The sequence below is a fragment of the Atractosteus spatula genome, chromosome 13, assembly GCF_055471065.1.
Source record: "Atractosteus spatula isolate fAtrSpa1 chromosome 13, fAtrSpa1.hap1, whole genome shotgun sequence".
Taxonomy (NCBI): Eukaryota; Metazoa; Chordata; class Actinopteri; order Semionotiformes; family Lepisosteidae; genus Atractosteus; species Atractosteus spatula.
Window position 1 is genome coordinate 1,269,781 of NC_142718.1, and position 15,846 is coordinate 1,285,626.

Genomic DNA, 15,846 nt, shown 5'->3' on the forward strand with positions numbered 1-15,846 from the left:
ACACAAGTAATTTAAATTACTTAAAAAAAACGAACTCAAACTTTCCCCCAACACTGTATGTACTAATACAGCTGTCAAATTTCTTTGACTACATCTATCATCAATTATTACTGTACACTACATTCATTAAAAACGTGCTGGTGGCATGAAACATCTAAATTATTATTAACTGTCTGAATTACCAAACGCGATGTTTTGGATGTTGGGAGTCTGGTACATGTCGTCGAACCTAAAAAAGCTGGTTTATTACAGTAAGAGTCTGGATGAGAAACCCGGATCAATTATGCAGGAGAAAATGAATTTAAAAAAACTGAGGGATGTCTTTACACAAAGGGGTGGCGGGAGTCTGGAACAAACCACTCAGCCATGTCGTAGAAGCCAATTATACAACCTCAGGATCCTCCGAGCGGGACTGGGGGCGCTTCTTTACACAGAGGGCGGCGGGAGTGTGGAACAAGCTGCTCAGCCACGTTGTTGATGACAGTCAGTTAGCGACTAAAATCAAGTGGACTGGATGGCCTCCTTCAGTGTGCTGTGATTCTCAGGCTCAATATTTAATGAGTGAGGAGAAGTGTTGCCTTATTTATGGATCCACTGGCTCCACTGTGGCAGACTGGTGGCTCTGCGCCTGTGGCTGGATGGTTGCCAGTTTGTATCCAGCGGCCAGCAGAGGAATCCTACTCCGTTGGGCCCCTGAGCAAGGCCCTTAACCCCACCTGCTCCAGGGGCGCCGTATAAATGTCTGACCCTGCGCTCTGACCCCCAGCTTCTCTCCCTGTCTGTGTCTCATGGAGAGCAAGCCGGGGTTTGTGAAAAGACACATTCCTAATGCAAGAAATTGTATATGGCCAATAAAGTGATCTTAAGTCTTAAATCTGAAACTGTCTCAGCTTGTGGGCCACAATGCACCCTGCGGTTGTGTCTGTGGGAACGGCAGTCTTCACAGGGACGTGTGGGCAAGGTGTTTCCACTGCTGGGAAAGGACACCTCCGCCGCCCAGCTGACTCGCACACAGGGACACAGAGCCCTCTTCTCCGGCTCAGCGCTCACACGGGAAACAACCTCAGCCTGGCGGGAGCCCAGTCTGCGCTGTAGCGCCTTCCGCAGGAGAAAGGCGATTCTGCCCTCCTGCCCTCCTCCCTGGGTTGCCCCATCTTTCTTCCCACGGGCAGACACCCGCCTACACACACGAGCCAAAGTTCTCAAGCATCTCAGTCGAGCACGATTAACAGCTGGGGTACAGAACCTTCACCAGCCCTTCAGCCCAATTCTTTTAACAGAAGGTTGGACACGTTTAGTGATGTGGTGCTTGATGGTTTGAAAAGACACCGCAGCATGGCCTGGAGCCTGCCGTGAAGGACCAGCCCCTTCAGGGGCTCTTCCCCGCTGCAGTGTTTTCACAGGGGACGCCGGTCGGGGTAACAGAGTAATTCCGCCAGAACGATTCGAACAGGTGGGCATTTGGTTTGAACCGGGGGGCTGGGTCTGAGACACGGGACTCTACAGACGACAGTTACCTCATCAACGCTACAACACAGGAGGCAAAGTCCAATGTAGTTCAGCAAACACACCCCTGGGTGCTGACTGAAGGGGGTCCTTAGACCCACTTTCTTATATCCATCCTTAAGACTACTGTCAGCCCAGCTTTCCGATTAGCGAAATGAGATTGAACCATTTCTGGCTACAAAACCGCCTGGTGTGTGGTATCATAAATCCTGTCCTGAGACCTCAGTGGGGACGCAGGGCCCAGCGACCTTTTTCCACTCGTCATGACAGAAAAAGAACATCTGACTGAAATCTGAGATGAGTTACATAAAGATTTTTCAATATTTCTAAAAAAAATAAACGAAAACATTTTTTCCAGTTTATTAGAAATTTCTTTTTGGGGGGGGGGGCACTGGCCCCTAATGCCCCCCCCCCTTAGCGAGGGCTGTGGTAATTTGTAAGAGCAAGCAGTGGCTCTCAGTCCTGGGAATACGAACAGCCATCTGCTCTGGTGGTTTAACAGCAGTGGAGAGCAGAAACCTGAACAGATTTCTGAAGCTGTGGTTCGAATCAAGTCAGAGTTAGCAGCCACAGACAGCTGTGTTGTCTGCGTGTCAGGGTTCATCAGCCTGCCTGGAACAGACAGACGGACATCCTCAGTGCCTGCAGGTTAAACACCCATCCCAGCACTGAGGGTCCTGTGATAACCAAGCACTCAGGGCCTCGGTTTAACGTCTCCTTCGCAGTCAGTGCCCCCCCCCGTCACTGTACTGGTGCACTCGCTGTGGCCCAGGGGGCAGAGCGCCACCTGCTGGTCCACCAGCCTCTCTTACTGGCAACAGCACTGACCTGACATTCACAGCTTTGTCGGGCCAAAGCCATTACCCCCATTGGCCAATATCCACTTTAACACCCAAACTAACTACTGCTAAAAATAAGTCCCAAATATATTCAATGTTTTATAGCTCTTTAAGTGTATTGTGTTCCCTTACTAACCGCATGCACGCAGGTGAAGTTGAGCAATGACAGAGCTCAAATGAGGAACAGAAACACATGCCTTGTTGTGCGCTTAGGACCCGCCCTAATGACGTCACCGCACACACTTCCTTGACAACCGGCCAGGAAGAGGGTTTCTCGCGAGAGTTCAGCGGGGCCTCCTCGCGAGATCTGGAGAGCCGCTAGCGTGTGTGGATTCCCCCAAGATGGCGGCGCCGCCAGACGAGGAGACCCTGGAGTCTCGGATCAGTGAGTGCGGCGGGGGACCGGGGGCCGGGGCGGTGGGCTGGTGGGGCTGGGGCGCTGGCAGGGGGTCCGCTGCATCGGGCAGGGTCGGTCCGGGACCGATGCGGGACACGGGGGCTGGGTCGGAGGCTTCCGAACCGGGCGAGTGTCGGGACTCTTGCAGGTTCATCGGACAAGTGCAGTACGACACTATGATTACAGAGACCTCACCCTGAATTATTCACATTCCGGAACCAGCGAGCGCCCTGGCCGGCTAGAGACAGCGTAGCTGCAAAGGCTGCTCTTGCCTGCAGGCGCTGAAAGAGAGATCTGGACCCGTCCGGAACCGGGGCTGAGCTGGGGGGCGATGGGCGGAGTTAGGTCGACGATGTTGGCGGATGTTTACTTCATCAATCAAATGTCACGTCTCTGGGCTGTCTGTTTCAAACCCTTTCCTGCTGTCAGTGTTTTCTTTTTAAACAAGACGTACATTCCGTGTCAACAAAACCACACCGTGTGTATTATGAAGATGATTTTTCCCAAACGGGCTTGTGGTGATAAGGGTGCCGATAGCTCGCAGTACTGCTCTAAGGAACCCGTGACAGATTAAAATGAGCCCCCCCAGTATGTCCCTAGCGCTGTTATAGATCACCCTCCTCCTAGCGAGCGTCTGCGTGAGGCCCTGCGTGTGGCGCAGAGCCGTGTCACCTCCAGCGTCGCTGCGTTTCGGGAGTGCGGGGTGTGACGTGGTACCTCACGCCACGGCTCTGCTCATTTTAAAGTGGCCGGAGCCCCGCGGCTGTGAGCGGCGGCAGGAGACCGCAGACCTGCCGAGATGGAGATCGGGCACCTGTTGTATTTCAGGTTTTGCCTGCGTCGGGAGGTGTGCGCTGCATACGGACACGAATACGAGCGGAACCCACTGGCCTGTTCGCGCAGGCTGAGTCACAGTCAGATAACAGCCCATGCAAATTCTCCGGCACCGTGTTAAACTGTCGGCTGCTGCTTCTGAGCACCTTAAATCCCCGCCCCCTTCCTGCGGTGACCGACCACTGCTTGTTCTGCAACAGCCTGTGGTGAAAGGGAAGGACTGGGGAAATTTAGGAGGAAGTTATGTTTCTTGACGGGCTTTAGGATGTTGGTTGGTCTAGTGAGTAGCCTGATGGGACTTAATGACATACATAACATACTGCCTCTCTTTGACATTGGACTTCAGAAAGTTATTCTTCTAAGTCCAGGGTATGAGAGGCAGATTCCTGGGGATGGGCTGAGCTATTGTTGAGTAACTGAGAGCACAGGAGGACGCTGTGAGTCCAGTGTGGAGGTCAGACCCCACAGGAATCTGGTGTCTCCGTGAGTCCAGTGTGGAGGTCAGACCCCACAGGAGTCTGGTGTCTCCGTGAGTCCAGTGTGGAGGTCAGACCCCACAGGAGTCTGGTGTCTCTGTGAGTCCAGTGTGGAGATCAGGTCCCACGGGAGTCTGGTGTCTCTGTGAGTCCAGTGTGGAGGTCAGACCCCACAGGAGTCTGGTGTCTCTGTGAGTCCAGTGTGGAGATCAGACCCCACAGGAGTCTGGTGTCTCTGTGAGTCCAGTGTGGAGGTCAGACCCCACAGGAGTCTGGTGTCTCTGTGAGTCCAGTGTGGAGATCAGGTCCCACGGGAGTCTGGTGTCTCTGTGAGTCCAGTGTGGAGGTCAGACCCCACAGGAGTCTGGTGTCTCTGTGAGTCCAGTGTGGAGATCAGGTCCCACGGGAGTCTGGTGTCTCTGTGAGTCCAGTGTGGAGGTCAGACCCCACAGGAGTCTGGTGTCTCTGTGAGTCCAGTGTGGAGGTCAGACCCCACAGGAGTCTGGTGTCTCTGTGAGTCCAGTGTGGAGGTCAGACCCCACGGGAGTCTGGTGTCTCTGTGAGTCCAGTGTGGAGGTCAGACCCCACAGGAGTCTGGTGTCTCTGTGAGTCCAGTGTGGAGGTCAGACCCCACAGGAGTCTGGTGTCTCTGTGAGTCCAGTGTGGAGGTCAGACCCCACAGGAGTCTGGTGTCTCTGTGAGTCCAGTGTGGAGGTCAGACCCCACAGGAGTCTGGTGTCTCTGTGAGTCCAGTGTGGAGATCAGGTCCCACGGGAGTCTGGTGTCTCTGTGAGTCCAGTGTGGAGGTCAGACCCCACAGGAGTCTGGTGTCTCTGTGAGTCCAGTGTGGAGATCAGGTCCCACGGGAGTCTGGTGTCTCTGTGAGTCCAGTGTGGAGATCAGGTCCCACGGGAGTCTGGTGTCTCTGTGAGTCCAGTGTGGAGGTCAGACCCCACAGGAGTCTGGTGTCTCTGTGAGTCCAGTGTGGAGATCAGGTCCCACGGGAGTCTGGTGTCTCTGTGAGTCCAGTGTGGAGATCAGGTCCCACGGGAGTCTGGTGTCTCTGTGAGTCCAGTGTGGAGGTCAGACCCCACAGGAGTCTGGTGTCTCTGTGAGTCCAGTGTGGAGATCAGGTCCCACGGGAGTCTGGTGTCTCTGTGAGTCCAGTGTGGAGATCAGACCCCACAGGAGTCTGGTGTCTCTGTGAGTCCAGTGTGGAGATCAGACCCCACAGGAGTCTGGGATCGCCTGCCGATTGTGGAGAGAGAGAAGGCCGCTCACTGTGTCTGTCTGTGTGCCTGCCCCCTCAGACAAGGCCACCAACCCCCTGAACAAGGAGCAGGACTGGGACAGCATCCGCGCCTTCTGCGAGCAGCTCAACAAGGACCTGGAGGGGTAAGAGCCGAGCCCCCCCACGGCGGCTGTGAACGAGGGGTCTCGAGGCTCCTCCGGCCCGCTCAGTGACCCCTGTGCCTGTTTGTTTCAGCCCTCAGCTGGCCACCCGGCTGTTAGCCCACAAGATCCAGTCTCCGCAGGAGTGGGAGGCCATGCAGGCCCTGACGGTAAGTGAGCGCCTGGGGTCCGGCCCTGACGAGCCGGCACTGTGCTCAAGACTCCGGTGTGGTCATTCGGAGCGGGCAGGCTGGCACCATGCTCAAGACTCCGGTGTGGTCATTCGGAGCGGGCAGGCTGGCACCATGCTCAAGACTCCGGTGTGGACATTCGGAGCGGGCAGGCTGGCACCATGCTCAAGACTCCGGTGTGGTCATTCGGAGCGGGCAGGCTGGCACCATGCTCAAGACTCCGGTGTGGTCATTCGGAGCGGGCAGGCTGGCACCATGCTCAAGACTCCGGTGTGGTCATTCGGAGCGGGCAGGCTGGCACCATGCTCAAGACTCCGGTGTGGTCATTCGGAGCGGGCAGGCTGGCACCATGCTCAAGACTCCGGTGTGGTCATTCGGAGCGGGCAGGCTGGCACCATGCTCAAGACTCCGGTGTGGTCATTCGGAGCGGGCAGGCTGGCACCATGCTCAAGACTCCGGTGTGGTCATTCGGAGCGGGCAGTGGGGAGCAGGCAGTGGGGAGCGGGCAGCGGGGAGCGGGCAGCAGACAGACGCTCTCAGGGAAGAAGGCTGTTTAGATCTGGGTTTGATTGGAGATCTATGGCAAAGGGGGTGGGATTCAGAGAAGCTCTGAGACAGACGAGGCTGTCTGTACATGACGGTCCTGCTGTACATGCGGTCAGTAGTCAATACGTGTGTGGTCAGTCCTGCACTGTGTGTTGTCAGCGGTCATTGTTGCTCTTTGAGTGGTTGGTTTTCTGCGGGCAGCGTTGTGCTTGGTGTGAGGTCAGTGCTCAGCGGTCAGTGTTGTGGTTTGTGTGTAGTCTGTGGTCAGCGTTGAGCTGTGTGTGGTCAGTGGACAAGCGGTCAGCGCTGAGCTGTGAGTATGGTCAGTGTTTTACTGTTCTATATTTGTAGTCAGCCGTAAGTGTTTTGCTGTGCTGTATGTGGTCAGCGGTCAGCGGTCAGCGCTGTGTGTGTGTTTCCAGGTCCTGGAGACGTGCATGAAGAACTGTGGGAAGCGTTTCCACAGCGAGGTGGGGAAGTTCCGTTTCCTTAATGAGCTCATCAAGGTGGTGTCGCCCAAGGTGAGCGCCCCCTGCTGGACACCGCACAGAGTGTTAACCAGTGCTGCTGTACTGCATTACAGGACAACAGTGCTGTAAGAGTACACTTTTACTGTCGGGGCCCTTGTGTCCATGTCTTTCTCTCTCTGTCTCTCCATCTGTCCCTGTCTCTCTCCCCCGTCTCTCCCTCTGTCCGAGTCTCTCTCCCCCTGTCCCTCTCTCTCTCAGTACCTGGGCACGCGTGCTCCGGAGAAGGTGAAGTCGAAGGTGCTGGAGCTGATGTACAGCTGGACGGTGGGCCTGCCCGACGAGGTCAAGATCTCGGATGCCTACCAGATGCTGAAGAAGCAGGGTGAGTGGAGCTCCGCCTGTGCGGTGCCTGTCCGGAGCGGAGCCGGCCGGCCGCTAACCGCCTCCCCTTCCTCTCCGTGTCCCCCCCCTCCTCTGCGGATCCAGGGATCGTGAAGCAGGACCCGGTGCTCCCCGACGACAAGCCCCTGCCCCCGCCGCCCCCCCGGCCTAAGAACGCCATCTTCGAGGATGAGGAGAAGTCAAAGGTGAGAGGGCTGGGGCGCGGTGCCATCGGAGACCGAGGGTTTTACCACCATAACCCCCCCCCCCCCCGCCCTCTCTTTATGCCTTGTCCTTCCTCCCTTCCTGCTCCCACCCTCTTCCTCTCTCTCTCTCTGCCCCTCCAGATGCTGGCCCGCCTCCTGAACAGCACTCACCCCGAGGACCTGCGGGCAGCCAACAAGCTGATAAAGGAGATGGTGCAGGAGGTGAGCGAGCCAATCGAGACCGAGCCGGTCCCTGACCCGGTCAGAATGTACTGCGGGCCGACCCGGTCGGCACTCCCTCTGTGGAGGATCGTGCCCGGTTCTCGCGGGGAGCGGGCCCGTGCCCGGCCTCTGAGCGCGTCTCCCGGCCTCCCGCAGGACCAGCGGCGCATGGAGAGGATCTCGAAACGGGTCAACGCCATCGAGGAGGTGAACAGCAACGTGCGGCTGCTGACGGACCTGCTGCACGGGTACAGCCATGACACCACCACCCCCAGCAACGAGGAGCTCATCAAGGTCAGGGGGCGTGGGGGGCGCCGGGCGCCGGGTGGGTGCACTTGTTTTGTGCATCTGTATCCATGGGTGAGCATGAATGTCGGGGGTGAGCAGCGCTGTCTGGGTGTGTGTCGGGCGTGAGCAGGGCTGTGTGTGTGGAGTGAGTTTGTCTGGGTGTGTCGGGGGTGAGCAGGGCTGTCTGGGTGTGTGGAGTGAGTGTGTCTGGGTGTGTCGGGGGCTAGCAGGGCTGTCTGGGTGTGTGTTGGGGCGAGCAGGGAGTGAGTGTGTCTGGGTGTGTTGGAGGTGAGCAGGGCTGTGTGTGTGTGGAGTGAGTGTGTCTGGGTGTGTCGGGGGCTAGCAGGGCTGTCTGGGTGTGTGTCGGGGGTGAGCAGGGAGTGAATGTGTCTGGGTGTGTTGGAGGTGAGCAGGGCTGTGTGTGTGTGGAGTGGGTGTGTCGGGGGTGAGCAGGGCTGTGTGTGTGTGTGGGGTGAGTGTGTCTGGGTGTGTCGGAGGTGAGCAGGGCTGTGTGTGTGTGTGGAGTGAGTGTATCTGGGTGTGTTGGGGGTGAGCAGGGCTGTGTGTGTGGAGTGAGTGTGTCTGGGTGTGTCGGAGGTGAGCAGGGCTGTCTGTGTGTGTGGAGTGAGTGTGTCTGGGTGTGTCGGAGGTGAGCAGGGCTGTCTGTGTGTGTGGAGTGAGTGTGTCTGGGTGTGTCGGAGGTGAGCAGGGCTGTGTGTGTGTGTGTGGAGTGAGTGTGTCTGGGTGTGTTGGGGGTGAGCAGGGCTGTGTGTGTGTGGAGTGAGTGTGTCTGGGTGTGTCGGAGGTGAGCAGGGCTGTGTGTGTGTGTGTGGAGTGAGTGTGTCTGGGTGTGTCGGAGGTGAGCAGGGCCTCAGTCTTGTCCTCTGTGCGCAGGAGCTGTACCAGCGCTGTGAGAAGATGAGGCCGACTCTGTTCCGGCTGGCCAGCGACACCGAGGACAACGACGAGGCTCTTGGTAAGACTGGGCCGCGGTAACGAGACGCCGCGCGGGGCTGGGCCGCGGCGAAGGTCCGCCGTGTTCGGCTGTTCAGCGAAGCACGCTGTCGTTGCAGCGGAGATCCTGCAGGCCAATGACAACCTGACCCAGGTGATCAACATGTACAAGCAGGTGGTGAAGGGGGAGGAGGTGAACGGGGAGAGCACTGCAATGCCCAAGATGACAGGTAGGGGGCGACGGGGACCCTTTTCCTCAGTCAGGGAAAGTAGCTCCTGAATTACTGCAAGAAGCTGAGGGGTGTGTCTATATCCTGGACATGGGCATTAAGAACGTAATTTTAATTATTTAGCTTGTAAAAATACGCTCTTCAGCTGAGTTGTAATGCTGTGTTTTTGTGTCATTCCACCTGGAAGATAAAGAGCGTGTCCCTGCCGTGGCTTTATCGCTGCCTGGGTCTCCCGCAGGAAGTAGCTCCGCCCTGCTGGACCTGACGGGATTGGACACCTCGGTGACCACGCCCTCATACCCAGCATTCCCCAACCTGTCTGCGGGGCAGCCCGCCCCTCCCCCCGAGGCGGGGCTCTCCCTGCTGGACGACGAGCTCATGTCTCTAGGTAACCGCCCCCCCCCCCACTGTTCCGGGACCTTCCTCTGGTTTTCCCCAATCCCTTTCCTCTCCCCGGCCCCTCCCTCTTTTCCTTCCCTCTCCTGTCCCGTTCCTGCACTCCTCCTGCCTCGATCCCGCTGCCTCTGGGTGTGGTTGGGCTCTCCTGGCGGGAGCGTGACTGAATCCCGCCCTCTCCGTGTTGCAGGGCTCAACGATCCCGCCCCCGGCGCGCTCTCCCAGCCTGCCGACTCCACGGGCTGGAACTCCTTTCAGGTGAGTGGGGGGGTGAGGCCCGGACAGACGGGGGGGACGCGGGTGTGCAGGGCCGGAGCGAGAGGCTCATGGGTGGCAGGCAGACGGCCCCCAGAGAGGCGTCAGCTGATCCGAGGCCGTCCGGTTCCCTTTCCGTTCTCCCCCCGAGAACGAGCCCTCCGTACAGACCCCCCTGGGCCACGCAGGGCGCAGTTGGGCGCAGCACGTCTTGAGGTGGGGGGGGGGGGGGGTGATGGGAAACCTGGGGAGAACATGCAAGCTCCCCTCAGAAAGGCGTCCCGGAGCTGGAATCGCACCTCTCCGCGCTGTGCGGTATCGGGCCTCGCCGCCGTGCCTCCCAGAGAGGAGAACATCCGTCCCGTTTTCCTGTTTTGAACGGGGGGTCCGGAAGTCGGATCCTCCCTCCTGGTCCTGGACGGGCCTCCATGGGACAGCGTAGTCCCAGACACCCATGATTCTTTGCGTGCCTCCTGTGTTTCTGGAGTAGATGTTGGCTAAATCTTTGTAAATAACCGTTTGTGGTCTTGCACACTCCACTGCCTTGAACACCGCGTGTTTAAATGTTGTCTTCCTCCTCCCCCCTCCCTCTGGTGTGGCCTCAGTCCTCCGACAGCGTGGACACGCCCCTCCCGGCAGCACTACTGAAGCCAGCGGTGACCGCGCCCTCACAGGCCCCGCCCCCCGGCACAGCCACGCCCACGGCCACGCCCCCCGGTAGCAAGGCCCTGGAGGAGCTGGAGCAGCTGGGCAAGAGCCTGATGCAGAAATCTCTGCCCCCGGAGAACCTGCAGGTCAAATGGTAAAGGCCCTCCGCACGGCACACTCCTCGCTGTCGCGCAGCCCTGCCGGACAGAGGGCCGGCGAGCTCGCTCTGTCACACTACAGGGTGGTCCGGGGGTGTGAGAATACCCTCTGGGGGCGTACACAGGGCACCGAACAAGATGCTGCCTCACTGCTGCACGCACGAAAGCACCACAAGTTAATACAGCATGGACATAAACACAGCCGCTACTGCAGTCCGCTAGCGCAGAACAGAGCTCTGCTGGGTACTGGCTGCAGTTCGGGGGAGATTGAAGAGCCTGGTGGAGCCGTACAGCACAGTGCAGTTCACTGCGTGGCGTGGACACACAGGGGGCCTGAGGCTGTACCCTAGTGCTGGCTCTTCCTCCGGAGGCTGCGCTGCAGTGGGACGGCGGTGGTGACTGGTCTCTCTCCGGCTGTTCCAGGGACAAGCAGCAGTCTCTGCCCAAGCCCACACTGCGGGACCTGCAGCACAAGGCCCAGCCCGGATCCAGCCCGGTTCTGCCACCAGCCTTCCCCTCCGAGCTCCCTGCACATCTCCACGGCCCCCAACCCAGCGTGGGGGCTCCTGCGGCAGGGCAGGGCGCCCCCCTGCAGCCTGACATCTCCCTGGCCAACGTCACTGTGCCCCTGGAGTCCATCAAGCCCAGTGAGTGACCGCTGGCGGGACCCCTGCCTGTGCCCTGTCTCTGTTCTGTCCTACCTGTGACCAGTCTCTCTTCTGACCCTAGGCGGTATCCTACCTCTGACGTGTCTCTCTTCTGACCCCAGGCAGTATCCTACCTGTGACCAGTCTCTCTTCTGACCCTAGGGAGTATCCTACCTCTGACGTGTCTCTGTTCTGACCCCAGGCAGTATCCTACCTGTGACCTGTCTCTGTTCTGACCCCAGGCAGTATCCTACCTGTGACCTGTCTCTCTTCTGACCCCAGGCAGTATCCTACCTGTGATCTGTCTCTCTTCTGACCCCAGGCAGTATCCTACCTGTGACCAGTCTCTGTTCTGACCCCAGGCAGTATCCTACCTGTGACCTGTGTCTCTTCTGACCCCAGGCAGTATCCTACCTCTGACCAGTCTCTCTTCTGACCCTAGGGAGTATCCTACCTCTGACGTGTCTCTGTTCTGACCCCAGGCAGTATCCTACCTGTGACCAGTCTCTGTTCTGACCCCAGGCAGTATCCTACCTGTGACCTGTGTCTCTTCTGACCCCAGGCAGTATCCTACCTCTGACCAGTCTCTCTTCTGACCCTAGGGAGTATCCTACCTCTGACGTGTCTCTGTTCTGACCCCAGGCAGTATCCTACCTGTGACCAGTCTCTGTTCTGACCCCAGGCAGTATCCTACCTGTGATCTGTCTCTCTTCTGACCCCAGGCAGTATCCTACCTGTGACCAGTCTCTCTTCTGACCCTAGGCGGTATCCTACCTCTGACGTGTCTCTCTTCTGACCCCAGGCAGTATCCTACCTGTGACCAGTCTCTCTTCTGACCCTAGGGAGTATCCTACCTCTGACGTGTCTCTGTTCTGACCCCAGGCAGTATCCTACCTGTGACCTGTCTCTGTTCTGACCCCAGGCAGTATCCTACCTGTGACCTGTCTCTCTTCTGACCCCAGGCAGTATCCTACCTGTGACCAGTCTCTGTTCTGACCCCAGGCAGTATCCTACCTGTGATCTGTCTCTCTTCTGACCCCAGGCAGTATCCTACCTGTGACCAGTCTCTCTTCTGACCCTAGGCGGTATCCTACCTCTGACGTGTCTCTCTTCTGACCCCAGGCAGTATCCTACCTGTGACCAGTCTCTCTTCTGACCCTAGGGAGTATCCTACCTCTGACGTGTCTCTGTTCTGACCCCAGGCAGTATCCTACCTGTGACCTGTCTCTGTTCTGACCCCAGGCAGTATCCTACCTGTGACCTGTCTCTCTTCTGACCCCAGGCAGTATCCTACCTGTGATCTGTCTCTCTTCTGACCCCAGGCAGTATCCTACCTGTGACCAGTCTCTGTTCTGACCCCAGGCAGTATCCTACCTGTGACCTGTGTCTCTTCTGACCCCAGGCAGTATCCTACCTGTGACCTGTCTCTCTTCTGACCCCAGGCAGTATCCTACCTGTGATCTGTCTCTCTTCTGACCCCAGGCAGTATCCTACCTGTGACCAGTCTCTGTTCTGACCCCAGGCAGTATCCTACCTGTGACCTGTGTCTCTTCTGACCCCAGGCAGTATCCTACCTGTGACCAGTCTCTCTTCTGACCCCAGGCAGTATCCTACCTGTGACCAGTCTCTCTTCTGACCCTAGGCAGTATCCTACCTGTGACAGTGTTCGATAAGCACAGTTTTCGGGTGCTGTTCCACTTCGCCCGGGACTGCCCACCGTCCCGTCCCGACGTCCTGGTGGTGGTGATCTCCATGATCAGCACGGCGCCCGTCCCCGTCCGGAACATCGTCTTCCAGTCCGCCGTGCCCAAGGTAACCCCCTCGGCCTGGACAGAGCGAGGGGATCGCTGGCTGGCCGTGTGTAAGGGGTTTGCGTGGGGCCCCGCAGAGAACAGTCGCTGGGAATAAGGGGGGATGTAGGTGTGTCCCAGTCGCTCTGATGCTGTAGCGGTAGTGTGGCGCACAAAGCAGAGCCCAGCGATGTCCAGAGCTCCTCCAGCACGTGCTCTTCCGTTACTCTGACCTGTGTGGTGTAGCGCTCTCAGTTCAGGGTGTTTTGTCAGGGTCTTGTCCTGTGTCTCCTGCTCCTGCGGGTGATGAAGACGATGCCCTGGCTCCTCTCAGGGCTCTCCTCTTGTGTTCTCTGCCCAGGTGATGAAGGTCAAGCTGCAGCCTCCCTCCGGGACTGAGCTCCCAGCCTTCAACCCCATCGTGCCTCCTGTGGCCATCACCCAGGTGCTGCTGCTGGCCAACCCGCACAAGGTCAGGACCCCCTCGCCCGGCCCGTTCACGGCCCGGCCCGACCCGACCCGGCCCGGGCTGACCCCCTGCCCGCCCTCTGTGTCCGTGCAGGAGAAGGTCCGGTTGCGGTACAAGCTGACCTTCACCATGGGGGAGGAGACCCACAACGAGATCGGCGACGTGGAGCAGTTCCCCCCTCCCGAGAACTGGGGGAAGCTTTAGGAGGACGGACGCACTTCCGGGTCACCTGGGCACCACTTCCTGTGCGTCTCTCTCCCTCCCCCTCATCTGTTACACTGGCAGACTGACTCCCTCTCGCCAGCCTCTGCCCCCTTCCTCTCCTGTGGGGTTTATTTATTTGTATTGTTTTATTCCTTTATGTTGTTCCGGTTCACTGTTCTGGTGGGGTCTTGAGGGGTCTGTGTGTGATGCAGCGGCTCTCCTCCTGCCCCCTCGCCCCCTCCTGCTCCACACGGGTCAGAAAGCGAGCCGTTTCCCCAGCAACGGGATCCGGAGCCGGGCTCCGTCGCATCCGCGCTGGCCTGACGTGAAAGGGCCCGTTCTGGGGTCGCAGGGATCGGGGCGCAAGCTGGAAGTTCTCTCCCTGTCGATCAGGGCAGGTGCGCGTAGGGAGGAGTCGTTCGGTGCCGCATCAGAAATCGGTTTCAGTCTCTGGTCTCTTGTGCGGGTGCGAACGGTGTCGTCAGTGTCGGCAGGCTCACCTATTGGGTGGAACTGGTCCTGGGCCAGCGCAGTTCCCACTGGGGATGCGGGGTGGTTTGGGGTACGATGTGTAGCAGGAGGCCTTGCGGTCTGATCGCAGCGCTGAGCCATAAGGTCTCCCAGCTGGTCTTGCGCGGGGTCGTCCTGGCCTTTCTGAGATGCGCGAGAGAATCTGTTGCTTCAGTGGACGGGCCGAGTCTGCTCCGCGTGTGCGGTCTGCACGGGGAGAGCTGGGCAGCGGTTGTTTCCGAGTCAAGGAGGGGGGGGGGGGTTGTCGTTAGGATGGCCAAACGTTAGGTGGGGGCGGAGAGACCGTTCCCTCGGTCCGCCCCCTGCGGCCAGTGACGAAGGAAGAACCGACCTTTTCTGCTCTGGGAAACGTTTCCACCCCCCCCCCACCCCCCCACAGTCTGGACACAGTCTGAGCCCCCCAACCCCCCCCCCCCCCCGCTGCGGTCGTCAACGCTGAGGTCTCAGTGAACATGATTGCCGAATGTGCCTCTTCTTTCACGTTGTGTTTTGCTGTTTTCTGTACTAACTTGCCTCTTGCCGTTCTGTGTGTGTGTGTGTGTCCGGCCGTGGGCGCGAGTGTGTACGGGAGCTGGGGTCCCCCGGGGAAATAAACACTGGTTTAGAAGCCACGAGCAGGCAGGACTCTTCTTTCAGCACAGGAGTGGTCCCAGGAGGCCTCGGCTCGCTCTCCCGTGTCCCTGAGTCTGAGCGACTCGTTTTCTGCTCATGCCTCACGTGCGTTCCTGGCCGCTGCACACGGGGCTGGCGTTTTCTGGCGTACGGAGAGGCGAGTGTGCGAAACGAAGGGGAGTTATTTTTCCTGCCACGGCAGCAGTGGGAGCAGTGGGATGTTCTCCGGTTCCTCCCGGGCTGGACAGCAGCCTCTTGCTCACCTTAATTCAGAACTTGACAAGGAAAATGCATTATATATATATATATTTTAGCTTGAAGTGAATCAGTGTCACAAGAGGTGGGTGTTGTGGGCAGCAGCAGGTTTTCTGGGCTTGTTGAATGTGGGGAATCCTTAAACCTCTGGAAGATTATTACACTGCTGTGATTGAGCTTTCACGCTGGACTGCGGCTCTCAGGGATCGAGATTTGGGGGTCCTGGGTGTGATGAAGCCTTTCCGTTGGAATGAAAACCTCCACAGCGCCCCGGGCGAGTTCCCCTGGGGCTAGGACTTCCTGCAGGAGGTCAGTCACCGGGGGAGGAGAAGGGGGGTCCCTACGAGAAGCATCACCTTTCTGATTACACGCCTCAAGCCTTCCTCGAGCTTTCCCTTTCAGCTTCAGCCTGACGACATCCTCCTCCTCCTCGTTTAAACAGCGGTTTGTGGGCCGCTGCCGGCCTCGTTCTGCTCCAGCACAGCGGAAGCCGAGCTCCCCGGGCCCCACAGACCGGCACGGAGACACTAATCCCACAGCTCCTCCCTCCTGCCAGTCCAGCTGTGACTTTGTAAATATGTGGGTATGGCAGATTATGTACATTTACCAAACAAATCAACTAGTGCAAATATGTACTTAAGGGAAATAAAAGTTATTCTTTCTCTTTGTGGTTCATTCTTTCCCTGTCTTTCTTGGGGTGGGGGGGGTTTGGAGTTGTTTGAAAACCACCTTATTCCTCTGCTGTTGGGGGCTGCCAACTACAGGTTTGCAGAGCTCATCGGCAGCTCTGTGAGACCCCGAGAAACAGTGACGGGGGGTAAGCGATGAGTCATGGAGGCTCTTGCCTAGCCAGACCACCCCGAAAGCTGTGTCGGTCAGTGACCAGCAGCTTACTGGTTACCCTGCCAGCACTGGGAGAAGCGGTCTCGAATCTGCGCGCCCTCTCAGA

At 58.3% G+C, this 15,846-nt stretch overlaps 1 protein-coding gene across 2 annotated transcripts; it reads left to right on the plus strand.

Annotated features, from left to right (window-relative positions):
• The first annotated feature begins 2,629 nt into the window (after positions 1 to 2,629).
• Positions 2,630 to 15,568, plus strand: gga1 (golgi-associated, gamma adaptin ear containing, ARF binding protein 1). Of its 2 annotated transcripts, none has more exons than XM_088930831.1 (17): positions 2,630 to 2,730; positions 5,363 to 5,447; positions 5,539 to 5,614; positions 6,604 to 6,702; positions 6,910 to 7,033; positions 7,138 to 7,238; positions 7,380 to 7,460; positions 7,617 to 7,754; positions 8,643 to 8,724; positions 8,822 to 8,932; positions 9,120 to 9,320; positions 9,519 to 9,586; positions 10,189 to 10,385; positions 10,813 to 11,036; positions 12,679 to 12,848; positions 13,188 to 13,298; positions 13,389 to 15,568. In XM_088930831.1, the coding sequence occupies exons 1-17, from the start codon at positions 2,688 to 2,690 to the stop codon at positions 13,497 to 13,499; spliced, it is 2,022 nt and encodes a 673-aa protein (XP_088786957.1). In that variant the 5' UTR covers positions 2,630 to 2,687; the 3' UTR covers positions 13,500 to 15,568. The 2 variants fall into 2 exon arrangements, with proteins under 2 accessions (XP_088786957.1, XP_088786959.1); XM_088930833.1 differs by having other exon boundaries at positions 2,675 to 2,730; positions 9,171 to 9,320.
• The last annotated feature ends 278 nt before the right edge of the window (positions 15,569 to 15,846 follow it).

Bases quoted from the DNA above. Each gene is read 5' to 3' on its own strand.
- gga1 (XM_088930831.1), top strand. From the start codon at position 2,688: ATGGCGGCGCCGCCAGACGAGGAGACCCTGGAGTCTCGGATCA. The intron at 10,386-10,812 runs GTAAAGGCCCTC...CGGCTGTTCCAG, and splicing joins GAGAACCTGCAGGTCAAATG to GGACAAGCAGCAGTCTCTGC. The intron at 13,299-13,388 runs GTCAGGACCCCC...GTGTCCGTGCAG, and splicing joins TGCTGGCCAACCCGCACAAG to GAGAAGGTCCGGTTGCGGTA.